Below are 12,346 nucleotides of genomic sequence, written 5' to 3' on the forward strand. Positions count from 1 at the left end.
GAGTGGCTGGGGGGTTTGAACCGCCAGCCGTCTGGTTAGCAGGCAAGTGTCTTAGCCACTATGCTACCAGAGCTCCTATAAATCATAGTGGTTGATAAGTTTTGACAAGCCATGTTGGCCACTGCCACCCAACTGCAACATCCATCATTTCTTATCTCTTACCCAGGAAAAGCAAAACTCTTACCCCCAAAAAACCAACAAACAAAACACACACATGCACCCAAGTAACTGATATTTAGAGATGACAAACAAGATCCCAATAACTTCAGCTGACTGCTCTTGTGTTAAAAAAAAAAAAAAAAAAAAGGAAAAAAAAAAAAAAAAGAAGCCTCAGCTAAGGATATTTAAGAGTATTTGCCATGACAACCTGATGGATATAAGTATACTATTTTAAGTGTATATTTTCTATTTGAAATACAAATTTGAGGCACATGGTTAGTTGTTTGCATTTGTGCAAGATTCATTATATAGTATAGAAAATCTGCTGACTAGTGTTCCATTAAGGAGCATTCTGTCCTAACATTTTATGCATGTCTGTATTCAAACTAGAATAGTATTAAATGAACCTTTTATATTTTAAATATTGAAGAGTTTCATATTCAAAATTTCTTCTTTCACTGTCAAACTAGTTTGCCTAAAGGCAAGGTAAGATCAAGTTAGACTCTCAAAGGTAGAATTAAGTTTTATCACGGCATCCATCATAATATACAGTTTGCTTGATATGCAGATAAAGAGTATATGGATTCAGAGAATAAAGGATTTTTAGGTAGTGTGTGAAATCCAAGGGACCACTTTTGCAGAATAGATTCCTTTTAAATTTACGTTTCCATCATTTTAATGAAAACACAGGGTAAACAAATTGTAATAGAAATGCTTTAAATTACCATTTTTCAATTCAATTTTACTTCTACTGTATTATATTTCATGGCAGCTCTTTATTTAAAACTAATAAAAATAGGAGAGAAGAAATAAAATAAATATGTGCTAAAGAAATCATTACCTCAGCCATTTGGGAGAGCTCCATCCAGTCATTTTTGTTGTAACTACACATGATGCTAGCAATCACAATCTTTAAAAAGAAAAAGAAAAAAAGAAAGTAAGTTCAAAGTGTCATGGTGCTATACAAAAAAAGATATATTAACATGCATAACAGCTAAACTTTAATATAAAAATTAGTGTTCAATCTGCTGAAAGAGAAATCTTCAGAAAAGAGTAGGATATTACAGTGAAACAAGAAAAGCTTTGGGGCTTCAGACTTATGTTAGAGAGTCTCACTTACTACTTTTGAGGACTTGACCTTTTAAAAATGGAGAAAATAATACAAATTTTGTCATCCTCAGAAAGCTGCAGTGGGAGTTACATGCATTTTTGTATGTGCAGAGGGTCCTCTAGTGCTCCTCTAACAGAAAATATCACAAATGCATGGCTTTAACAAACAGAGATGTATTCTTTTACAGTTTAGAAGGTTAGAAGTTCAAGTTCCAAGTGCCAGCCCTAGGGGTTGGGTGAAAACCCTTCGACTTTGGGCTTCAGCTCTGCTTCTTGCTCCCAGCTCACTGAAGCTGGAGGCTTTTCTTAATTCAGACAGCTGTTGGCTGCTGAGGCCAACAAACCCAAGGTCAACAAGTAAAATGACACAGTCCTAAGTCCTAAAATTATTAAGCAACACAGCAAGCCACTGGTTGAAGTCCAGAAACAGTCTCAAGATCAGCAGACAACATGACAGGCCACTGAGATGAAGACTCAGCCAAATGCAGGATCCAGATGTGCCAAGACCATTTTCAAAGCATCTCCTTATATGATGGAAGGAGAACACATCCCTAAGGCAGCTACACAGCTGCTCACAGTAGATTCCACCATGGAGTTGATTACGTCTCATCATAGGGAATAATTACACCTAGCTACCTAGCCACTCAAACCCAGGCCCACCCAATTTGACATATAACCCTTACAACCATCGTGCCATAGAAATGTCTATTAATATAATTACTGAAGAGGCTAAAAAGTTTCAAACTATGGAAGAGAAATAGTTTCACTCAGTCTTAATTTATTATAGTATGGATACTAATACCTTATATTTTCATAGTACAATATAGTTTTAAACTTTACTTCACACTAATTATTTAACTAGCATCTTGTAGCAACCCTACAATGGTGGGTATCCTCAGTAGTAGTACTTAGTACCTGCTCTGAAGCCCCAAAGCCTTGATTTTACTTAACCCTGGGCCAGGTACTTAGTTTCCTTATCAATACAGATAACTCTACTATCTACTTAGAAAGTGACAGTAGTTTGCTAAGACTTATGTGGAGTCACTGGGTAGCACAAATGATTAAGTACTCGTCTACTAGCTGAAAGTTTGAAGTTTCCAGTCTGCCCAAGCATGCTTCAGAAGACAGGCCTGTTGATCTTCTGAAAGGTCACAGCCTTGGAAACCTTATGGAGCAGTTCTACTCTGCACACATGGGGCTGAAAGAGACAGAATCAACTCGACAGCAACTACCAGCAAAAAGACTCACATAGCTTTTACAGTGTGCCAAGTGCTGTGTTAAGTTGTATTATTAACTTATCTAATCATCCAAATATTATTTCCATTTTACAGATGAGGATGCTGAGGCACAGAGATGTTAATGTCATATACCTAATAAGGAGCAGAGCCAGGACTCAGATCTAGGTAGTTTGACTAGAGAGTTCATGCTTTTAACCACTGTGATGTTAAAATAAAAATTACATGAAACCAATAATAGAAATTGAATGAAGTTTATTGCATATACAATTAACAAATAAGAGTAACATTTCTACAAACCCATTAAATCAAATGCACTGCCATCTAATTTGATTTCAATTCACAGTGATCCTATAGGACAGAGTAGAACTGTCCAATGGGGTTTCCAAGGCTGTAATCGTTATGGAAGCATACTGCTACATCTTCCTCCCACAGAGCTGCTGGTGGGTTCAATCTGTGATATTTATATTATTACCATTTAAGGACTATTAGATCAAGGCAGAAATGTTTGTGCTATGGTTAAAGTCACAGAGTTCAATGGTGGAGTCCACTGAAAGCCACCATGTTCTCAGCACATACAGATTTTTCAGGTATGTCCAGAAAACATAAAGATACACCGTGAAAGTCAGAGGAATACTAAAAGCAGTGATTGACAATAATTCCAGTTATATTCCTAAGATAAAACAAGTTGTCATGTTAGGTGATAAAACATTTTATGGAGAACATCAAACAGTTACAATTATAACCTCAGATTTATAGCTAATTATTATTAGTTATTACATCCGAATCTGAAAAAAAAGAGGTAAAATGGACTATGTGCATCATCTTTCAATGGTAATAATAAAATTTTGTTTTAAAGTTTTGCATCAATCTAGGGAAAAAAATACATATTCACAAGGTCATTCTTTGTGCTTGTTGATATACTTTTGTGAGTTTACCTTGCTGCAAGTAGTTTCTATTTCTAGGAAAATGTAGAATAAAGTCCTTCTGAGTACAAAAATTAATATAATACATGATGGCCTTGAGGGTATGAAGAAAAGAGAGAGCACAGTCACCAAGGCCTGTCATTCAGGCCTCCTATTTTTGTCTCTCACCTTCTTTGCTCTGACTTGGCCCAGAAGGCCCCCTTCTTATACCAGGAAGAGTATTGAAAATGAGGGCAAAAAAGTATGTCTTTATTTTTTTTTCCTCCTGATAGACTATCATCTCCATAGTATTTGTTCTGCATCAGTCACCATTTTATCTACAATAACTAGCAAAGTGCTTGGCACATAGTACAAACTGAATAAAAGCTACAAGAAAGAGACAGGCACATTGAAGCTGACCAATTTGAAAACAGAAGAGGGTGCCTGGATCTTTCAGGATCAGTGCTCTTCACTGAATTATAATACTGAGTGTTCTGACCCACTCTCCACTTAGAAACTGTATCAGGAAGAATATCTAAGAGCAAAGAGAACCCCAGATCTTTTAGGAATAAACAAGTACTGTCTGATAGGTCCTCTTGCATAGAAAAAAAAAAAAAACCAACAAAAAAGATAATTTGAAAGGAATTTTAAAGAAAAACAACCAGGATGGAACCTGAGGGCAGGTGACAGATCCTTATGGTCTTCAGTTACCTCAAGGTAGACATCAGAACAAAAAAACACTGTTAATCTGAATATTTAGGAAATGGGTAGAGGCCTTGGGTTTGTTTCTAGAATTTTAAGAACAGTCGGAGCCAAAGATCAATACTGAAAAAAATCTCAGCCATTAGATAGTTCGGTGGTGTCACTAGGGTTAGTGTCACTTAGTGCAGTAACTCATGGTGTCACTTGCCCCCCCTATGGATGAAGCCAGCTGGCAAACCACCCCTGAGTTCCTCACCACCCCTTCTTCATCCCCCTACCTTCCCACCCACCTCCCTACAGCTTCTCCCCTCTCCCAATGGCCTAGGCAGAGACCCTCCTCTCTGCTCATCAGCAACTTTGCAACACTCTGCTGGCACCCTGACTGGCAGGTGATGTGTGTGTGTGTGTGTGTGTGTCAGAGAGAGACAGACAGACAGACAGATATGAAATTACTGGAGGGAGGTGGTGTTCTGGTGATAGTTGACATCAACCATATTAACCCTAGTGATGTCACTGCCTGGGCGGCCCCTCCTCTGGCAGCACTCACCCAGTCCCCTCTGCTGCTGCTGCTGCAGTCCTGGGGTTATTTTGGTGTCACTCCATCTGACAGTGCCAGAGGGTGTGCTCAGCACTCCCCCACCCCTGCTAGTGACGCCACTGAGTTAGTTACTAGTTCATAGAATTCTCCTGTGGTGAAATTGCCAAGTTATACACCTACGTTTTTTAAAGAGTCTTACAGAGATTGGTTTTTTGTTTTGGTACTGCTTAAAATAAACAAAAAAGCCCTCCAAGCATGGCAAAATAATCCCCAAATTCACACCCCCCACAAATATGAAGGGGCTGCTAAATCAGTACAGCCAAAGCATGTACATGCTCCTCTCCTACACCCTTCTCAGGGTACCATGGAGGACAATAGGGAAGATTCCAGCCCGCACAGGGGCTGACCAAAGACATGCACTGCCAGAGAAGTAAGATTTACTAGCACTGACAGCAGGATATGATATATGCTTGTCACTGGTTTAGCATGGTTCCTTTTTTTTTCTAAATGGCACTTTTGATTTTGATAAATTTGTTTTGCTTCAAATATATATTGATTGTGCTGGGGCTGATTAAAATCATCATTTGGCTTATAGGTTGATGAGAACCATGAGGAGCTACAATTGGGCTTGATGAGAAATATGTGTCACCAAGATAATTGTCCTGGACATCAAGCACATCAGTGTCATCAGATGCCTATGGATACTATGACTGGATATAATTTTGGAAATCTCTCAATGGGGTTAAGCGCTTGGCTGCTAACTGAAAGTTGATGGTTCAAAGTCACCAACCACGCAGCAGGAGAAAAGACCTGGCAATCTGCTCCATAAAGATTACAGCCTACGAAACCCTATAGGCTAGTTCTACTCTGTCATATAGGGTCACTATGAGTCAGAATGGGTGCCAGACACACAAGAACAATGAACTGGGGAGGGATGACCACAAGGTGGGAGAGATGCATTGTGTTTAGCAAAGCCAGGTTTTAATTGTGTGTTCTGAGCATTTAAGTACTGCCCTGTTTTCCTTTCACTGATTTCTGGAAAAAACACTCCAACTTGTTGCTCAAAAAAGGGGTAAGTATTCTAGGCTGTGCTCATAGTGATTTGCTACCCTGCTCTCATCAAAATCCTTCACTAGAGCTGGAAAGCAAACGCTCTTTTTCTGGCTGGTCCCTAATGGGAACAAAGTGTGCCGGGAGTTGTTGGTGACCACTGACTCCTCATTTAACCCCTTTTCCCTGAAAGCTGGCTGCATTAGGAAAAAGTAAAGCAGAGGAGAGAGAAAAACAAAGATGTAAGATGGGGAGAAGCCCACATTACAGCGATGTTGAAAGCCAGGTGCATCACTGACATGTCTGTACATGTGAATGAATGCACGAATGAACGAACACCCCTTTAGGCTTAAGAAAACATAAGTTATATTCTGGTTTCAATCATTTATAACAGAGTCTTGACAATTGCTATGTGTAAACCTAAAATTGCCACTGTTGAAATAATTTCCTATTTTTAAATACCCAATAAATTAAAAGAAACAAATAACTTCATACATCATTTTAAAAGTGCAAATTTAGAACCAAATATCCAAATATCTTTATCTACAACTAAGGGAAAGATTGTGAAAATATAGGATGAATTTATTTCAGAGGAATAAAGAGTACCAAAAATTTATTCAAGTCCTTATTGAAAGAGATTAGGAGTTTTCAGTCAGACTAAAAGACATTAACACTAAAAGGACATTTGTTGTTCTTGTTGTTGTTTTTAGGTGCTGTCAAGTCATCTCTGACTCATAGCGATCCTACGTACAGCAGAACGAAACACTGTCTGGTCCTGTGTCAACCTCACAATCCTTGCTATACCTGAACCCATCATTGTAGACATCGTTTCAATCTATCTTGTTGAGGGCCTTCCCCTTTTTCGTTGACCCTCCACTTTACCAAGCATAACCAAAGTGAGACCAAGTCTGGCCATTCTCACTTCCAAGGACCATTCCAGCCACACTTCCTCCAGGAGAGATTTGTTAGTTCTTTTAGCAGTCCATGGTACCTTCAGCATTCTTCACCAGCACCACATCTCAAAAGCATCAACTCTTCTTTGGTCTTCTTATTCATTTTCCAGCTCTCACATGCATAAGAAGTGAACAAAAATACCATGGCTTGGGTTAGGCACACCTTAGTCTTCAAGGAGATACCTTTACTCTCCCAGTTGAAAGAGATCTTCTGCAGCAGATTTGCCCAGTGCAATATGTGTTTTGATGACTTGACTGCTGCTTCCACTGGTGTTGATTGTAGAACCAAGTAATATAAAGTCTTTTGACAACTTCAAGCTTTTCTCCATTTATCATGATGCTGCCTATTGGTCCAGTTGTGAGGATTTTTGTTTTCTTTATGTTGAGGTGTAATCCATACTGCAGACTGTAGTCTTCAATCTTCATCAGTAAGTGCTTCAAGTCATCCTCACTTTCAGCAAGCAAAGTTGTGTCATCTGTGTATGGCAGGTTGTTAATGAGCCTTCCTCCAATCCTCATGCCATGTTCTTCTTCATATAATCCAGCTTCTCAGATTATTTGCTCAGCATACAGATTGAATAGGTATGGTGAAAAGATACAACCCTGATGCACTCCCTTCCTGATCTTAAACCATGCAGTCTCCCCTTGTTTCGTTTGAATGACAGTCTCCTGGTCTATGTACAGGCTCCTCATGAGTACAATTAAGTGTTCTGGAATAGATTTCATGTAGAAGGGGTGAAATCACCTTTCCTGGTATTTAAATTTTCTTTACAAAGTAGGAGAAGAGGTCTACAGCTGAGCGTGAAGTATAGACGATTAGAGGTGTGAGGGAGAGAGGAACACATAAGTATTTTTGATGGGTTCCATGACAAATCATTCTTATGATGAATTCTGTTTGTAGAAATGCTTTCAAATTTGGATTTTACATAGTTCTGATTTCCATCTTGACTAATGAATATAACTTAAGAAAATTTAAACACTTTGTAAACATATAATTTCTGTGAGACATTAAAATACTGAAATATAAATGCCAACTATAATAATTTTGAATCAAATTTTGTGTGTTGTTTGTCCCTGAAAAAGGTTAAAAATAATAGATAGGCATATACTCTGCATGCACTTAGCGTAAAATGCTTTTACATTTTACGGATACATTGTTATCCAAAACACCTTTAAATAACCAAAACTTGTATCCAATTGTTTTATTTAGATAATTCCATTTCCTCATGAAACCAATAAAATGATTTAATTAAGTAGTTCTCCAAAGCCAATTCAGACTTGACGGCACATAACAACAACAACCAAAGCCAATTATAGTAAAGTTTGCACATCAGAAATTAAGGTGAAAGGGAACATAAAACTTGCAATTGGTTCTAAGAAGGCTATCTAATCAAATTCCCATTTACCTAAAGTCTACTATGCTTAAAACATGCATCAATGAAGGTGGAGCACGATGGGAAAGTGAGTGGAGGCTTGCACTTACACCCCCAGCAACTAACCTACAGAATATTGAGTAACAACAAGTACAGACTGAGATCTCACAACTCAGGACAGCAGCTGTTGGGATAAATCCAGAAGTGGGGGAGTGGAGGAGAAGAGAAAGCAAAGAAGCTGGGAAAACTTACCAGTAAACATCAAGATAATTATCTCATCACAGCCATTTTAGGATGGGATTGTGTTACACCTCAAACAAGGAACATAGGAAAGGAGCTAATCTGAGGAAGCTATAACCTAATTATTTTTTAGGTAGTGCAAAATGGCCATAGGAGTTTACATGTTGTGCAATGAGGAGAGGGTGAAAGGAGACCATGGCTCTGAGAGAGGGTGCAGATGAGTCTCGCTGAGGCCCAAGATGGATGTGCACTAGAACTGAGAGGAACAGCAAGAGGCAAAGAGAATATTCAGACTGATGGGGTGATAGAGGGAAAAAGGTCCAAAGCTGGACACCATGGTCAACATGGGGCAGAGCACCCATGAGGGAATGACATTGACAGCCCCCCACCTTTGGTACAGGAAAGTCTAGCTCAACTTCTTATGCCAGCATCTATGAACAGCTAGATGGCCCTCCCAGGCATATGTATTGAATTCCAGAGATCAATCATCCAGAACTCCTAAATAAGCACTGAAAAAAACCCTATGGATATGGGTGTCCTTTAGAGGTTTTCAGAAGATGCCAAGCCTCTTGCTGCTGCTCTGTGGGACTACCAGGGCTGTGTGTCTTTGTGGAGGCAGGCTGTGACATCTCGGACTGTGGAGTGGATGGTGGGTCAGTCCTGTTTGATTGGCAGCCAGGTGCTTGGACCCTGCCCATCAAGGTATCAACTCAGAAAATTTCTTCAATATAACAAGAATTCAAAATTAAAAGTTAATAATAATAATAATAAACCAAATTCCACCAGAAAAAAAAAGTAAAACACACAAAATCACAAGCGAGGAAGGACCAGTCAAAAGTAAAACATGAAGAGAAAATTTCACCTATGGAAGACAGAATCATGCAAAGAATTGATGAATTTCAGACTATGGTGCTAAATATGATTAAAGAAAGCACAAAAAAAACAAACAAACAGAAAACAAACTCATCGTCGTTGAGTCAGACCGGACTCATAGTGACCCCTCCTTGGGTCTCCGAGGTGGTATCACTACTGAAGTAGATTGTCCAACCTTCCTTCCCAAGAGTGGCTGGTGGGTTTGAAACGCCAGCCTTCTGGTTAGCAGTCAAGTGCCTTAGGCACTACAACACCAGAAAGCAAAAGGCATGCAGAAAACAAATTACTGGAGATCAGGAAGCAAATGGAGGGAAATTATGAGAGACTTAACGTGTTCTACGTACAGGTTCCATGTGTGCACAAGTAAGTTCTGGAATTCCCATTCTTCGCAGCATTATCCACAATGTATGTTTCACATATATGTCTTTGCATAGTCAGTAAAATACAGGGTCATTTGTACTAAAATGTACCAAAATACATATCTTTTCATGATATTTACTTAATCTATATGCCGAAAAAATAATCAGGGAAGTTGAACTATATGAAGAAGTATGGAGCATCAGAACTGGAGAAAAAGTAACAACCTGTGGTATGCAGATGACACCATCTTGCTGAAAGTGAAGAGGAATTGAAGCACTTACTGATGAAGATCAAAGACTACAGCCTTCATCTCAACACAAAGAAAACGAAAATCCTCATAACTGGACCAATAAGAAACATCTTGGAAAATGGAGAAAAGATTAAAATTTCAAGTATTTCATTTCACTTGGATCCACAATAACACCCCATGAAAGCAGCAGTCAAGAAATCAAATGACATATTGCATTGCAAAAATCTGCTGGTCTTATGGTGTTGGTGAAGAACACTGACTACATCTTGGATTGCCAGAACAACAAATAAATCTGCGTTGGAAGAATTACAGTCAGAATGGTCCTTAGAAGCAAGGATGGCAAGACTTCATCTCTCTTACTTGGGACATGTTATAAGGAGGGACCAATCCCTGCAGAAAGACATCATGCTTGACAAAGTAGAGGGTCTGTGAAAGAAAGGAAGATACTCAATGAGATGGATTGGCACAGTGCTTACAACAGTGGGTTCAAACTTAGTAACAGTTGTGAGGATGGCACAGGAGTGAGCAACATATTGTTCTGTTGAACATGGTGTCCCTGTGAGTTAGAACTGACTCAAAGACACCTAATTAACTAAATTAGCTAACTAAATTTTCTTATTTCTCCAACCTAAATATGCTTATGCTCTACCCTTTTGTCCCAAGTTGAAAAACTAGAATCAGATTTCCTTTCCTCATCTCTTTCTCATTGCCCATATTCAACTATTCATTAAATACTCTCTAATCTACTGTTTCTCATGTTGGGCTGAGCATTAAGTCATCTGGAGAGTTTAAAAAAAAAACCTTCATGGATTCTGAGTTAATTTGTATGGAGTGATTCTAATGTGCAGCAAAGTTTAGAAGTACTTCCAGGCAGTGTTTCATTCTGTTGTACACAGGGCCTCTAGAGCCAACTCAATGACACCCAATAACAACAACAGCTCTAATCTACTTTCCAAATACCTCTTGTAAGTGATCCTGGCTCTTTACCATGCCTGCCTTTGTTAATATCCTCACCATTACTCCCCTAGATTACTATAGTAGCTTTCTAATTTGTCCTCCATCTCCTATTTCAGCTCATGTTATCTGTTACAACTTACTAAAATGACAAAACTGATCATATCACACTTCTGCTTAACATCCAATTTTAGGATAAAAGTCAACTCTTTAACACAGTATACAAGTCCACAATGCAACTTCTTCTCCAACCACATTCATGAATGTAACATGTATTCTACATTATTTTGTTCATGTTTATTTCTTTTGTCTGGAAGAATATGGAATGGTCCTTGTGGTCTATGAGCATATGGCATAATGAAAGAGATACATATAACTTAATATAACAATAATTATCCTTCTACTACCCAGAACATAGTGAGAGTAGAAAGAGAAGAGTGATCATTCAAACCTTTGTGAATCAGTGAAGGCAACATAGAAAAGTGACTCTTAAGCAGATTCTTAAATCATGAGTGGGTATTTATTAGAAATTGATTAGGAAGAAAAAGAGGGGAGAGTACTTCAGATGGAATAAGCAACAGGGGTAAAAGCATGTGAGCATGAAACAGTGTGCTAGAATCTCAAGTAATTGAACTTGACTGACTTTGGAAGGAAAGAATAGTCACACTTCATGGCAATGAAATGGATGCATAGGTTAGAACTAGGCTTTATTCAGGCAAGGGTTAAAACAATGGCTTTTAATCAGCAGATCATTTTGAGTTGTATATAGGACAATTCGACTATAGGGTCCCTATGGGCTGGAATCAGTGATGACAAGGGTTTGTTTATTTGTTTGTCTTGGTCCAGTACAGCATTGAATTTGTATTTTATAACATGTGTCTAGTAAATTCTTACTCCTTGTTTGGACATTACCTTCTCTAGAAAGCCTTCGCTGGTTCCCAGCCTTCCAATTGCTATGTCATACACCTCTCCTTTGATATCCCCAGTATCCTTTGCATTTTTCTGTTGTAACATTTATTATACTGTGTTTGTTGTTCACATGTTTTTGTAAGAAAATAAATTTTCTTTGAATCAAGGCCCATGGTTTTCGTCTCTGCAGCTCTATCATAAACCCAAAACACCAAACCTACTGGCATTAAGTCAATTCCAACTCATAGCGACCCCCATTGGGTTTCCAAGGCAGTAAGTCTTTACAGAAGTAGATTGTCCGGACTGCCTTCTGTGGAGAGGCTGGTGAATTTGAACCACCAGCCTTCTGGTTAGAAGTCAGATGTCTTAGGCACTATACCACCAGAGTTCCCTTTTACTTCTAGAATTAAAAAAAAAAAAAACAAAAACTCACTGCCATCGAGTTGGATCCAACTCATAGTTACTTCCCCTTGGGTTTCCAAGGCAGTATCACTACGGAAGTAGATTGCCCAATCTTCCTTTTGACGAGTGGTTGGTGAGTTTGAACCACCAGTCTTCTGATTAGTAATCAAATGCCTTAGGCACTACGCCACCAGAGCTCCTACCTCTAGAATTGTTGTTGTTATGTGCCGTCAAGTTGGCCCCAACTCATAGCGACCCCTCCTTGGGTTTCCGAGGCAGTATCACTACGGAAGTAGGTTGCCCCATCTTCCTTCCGAGGAGTGGCTGGTGGAT

At 38.9% G+C, this 12,346-nt stretch overlaps 1 protein-coding gene across 1 annotated transcript in view; it reads right to left on the bottom strand.

The window, feature by feature from the left end:
- Window positions 1-12,346, bottom strand: part of DPYD (dihydropyrimidine dehydrogenase) — a 1,117,863-nt gene that overhangs the window by 424,198 nt on the left and 681,319 nt on the right. Inside the window, exon 14 of the mRNA XM_007936128.1 lies at window positions 1,001-1,069. Coding sequence (XP_007934319.1) covers window positions 1,001-1,069 — 69 coding nt within the window. The remainder of the gene's footprint in view (window positions 1-1,000; window positions 1,070-12,346) is intronic.

The sequence above is a fragment of the Orycteropus afer genome, unplaced genomic scaffold, assembly GCF_000298275.1.
Source record: "Orycteropus afer afer isolate SDZICR_OR568_19922 unplaced genomic scaffold, OryAfe1.0 scaffold00033, whole genome shotgun sequence".
NCBI lineage: Eukaryota > Metazoa > Chordata > Mammalia > Tubulidentata > Orycteropodidae > Orycteropus > Orycteropus afer.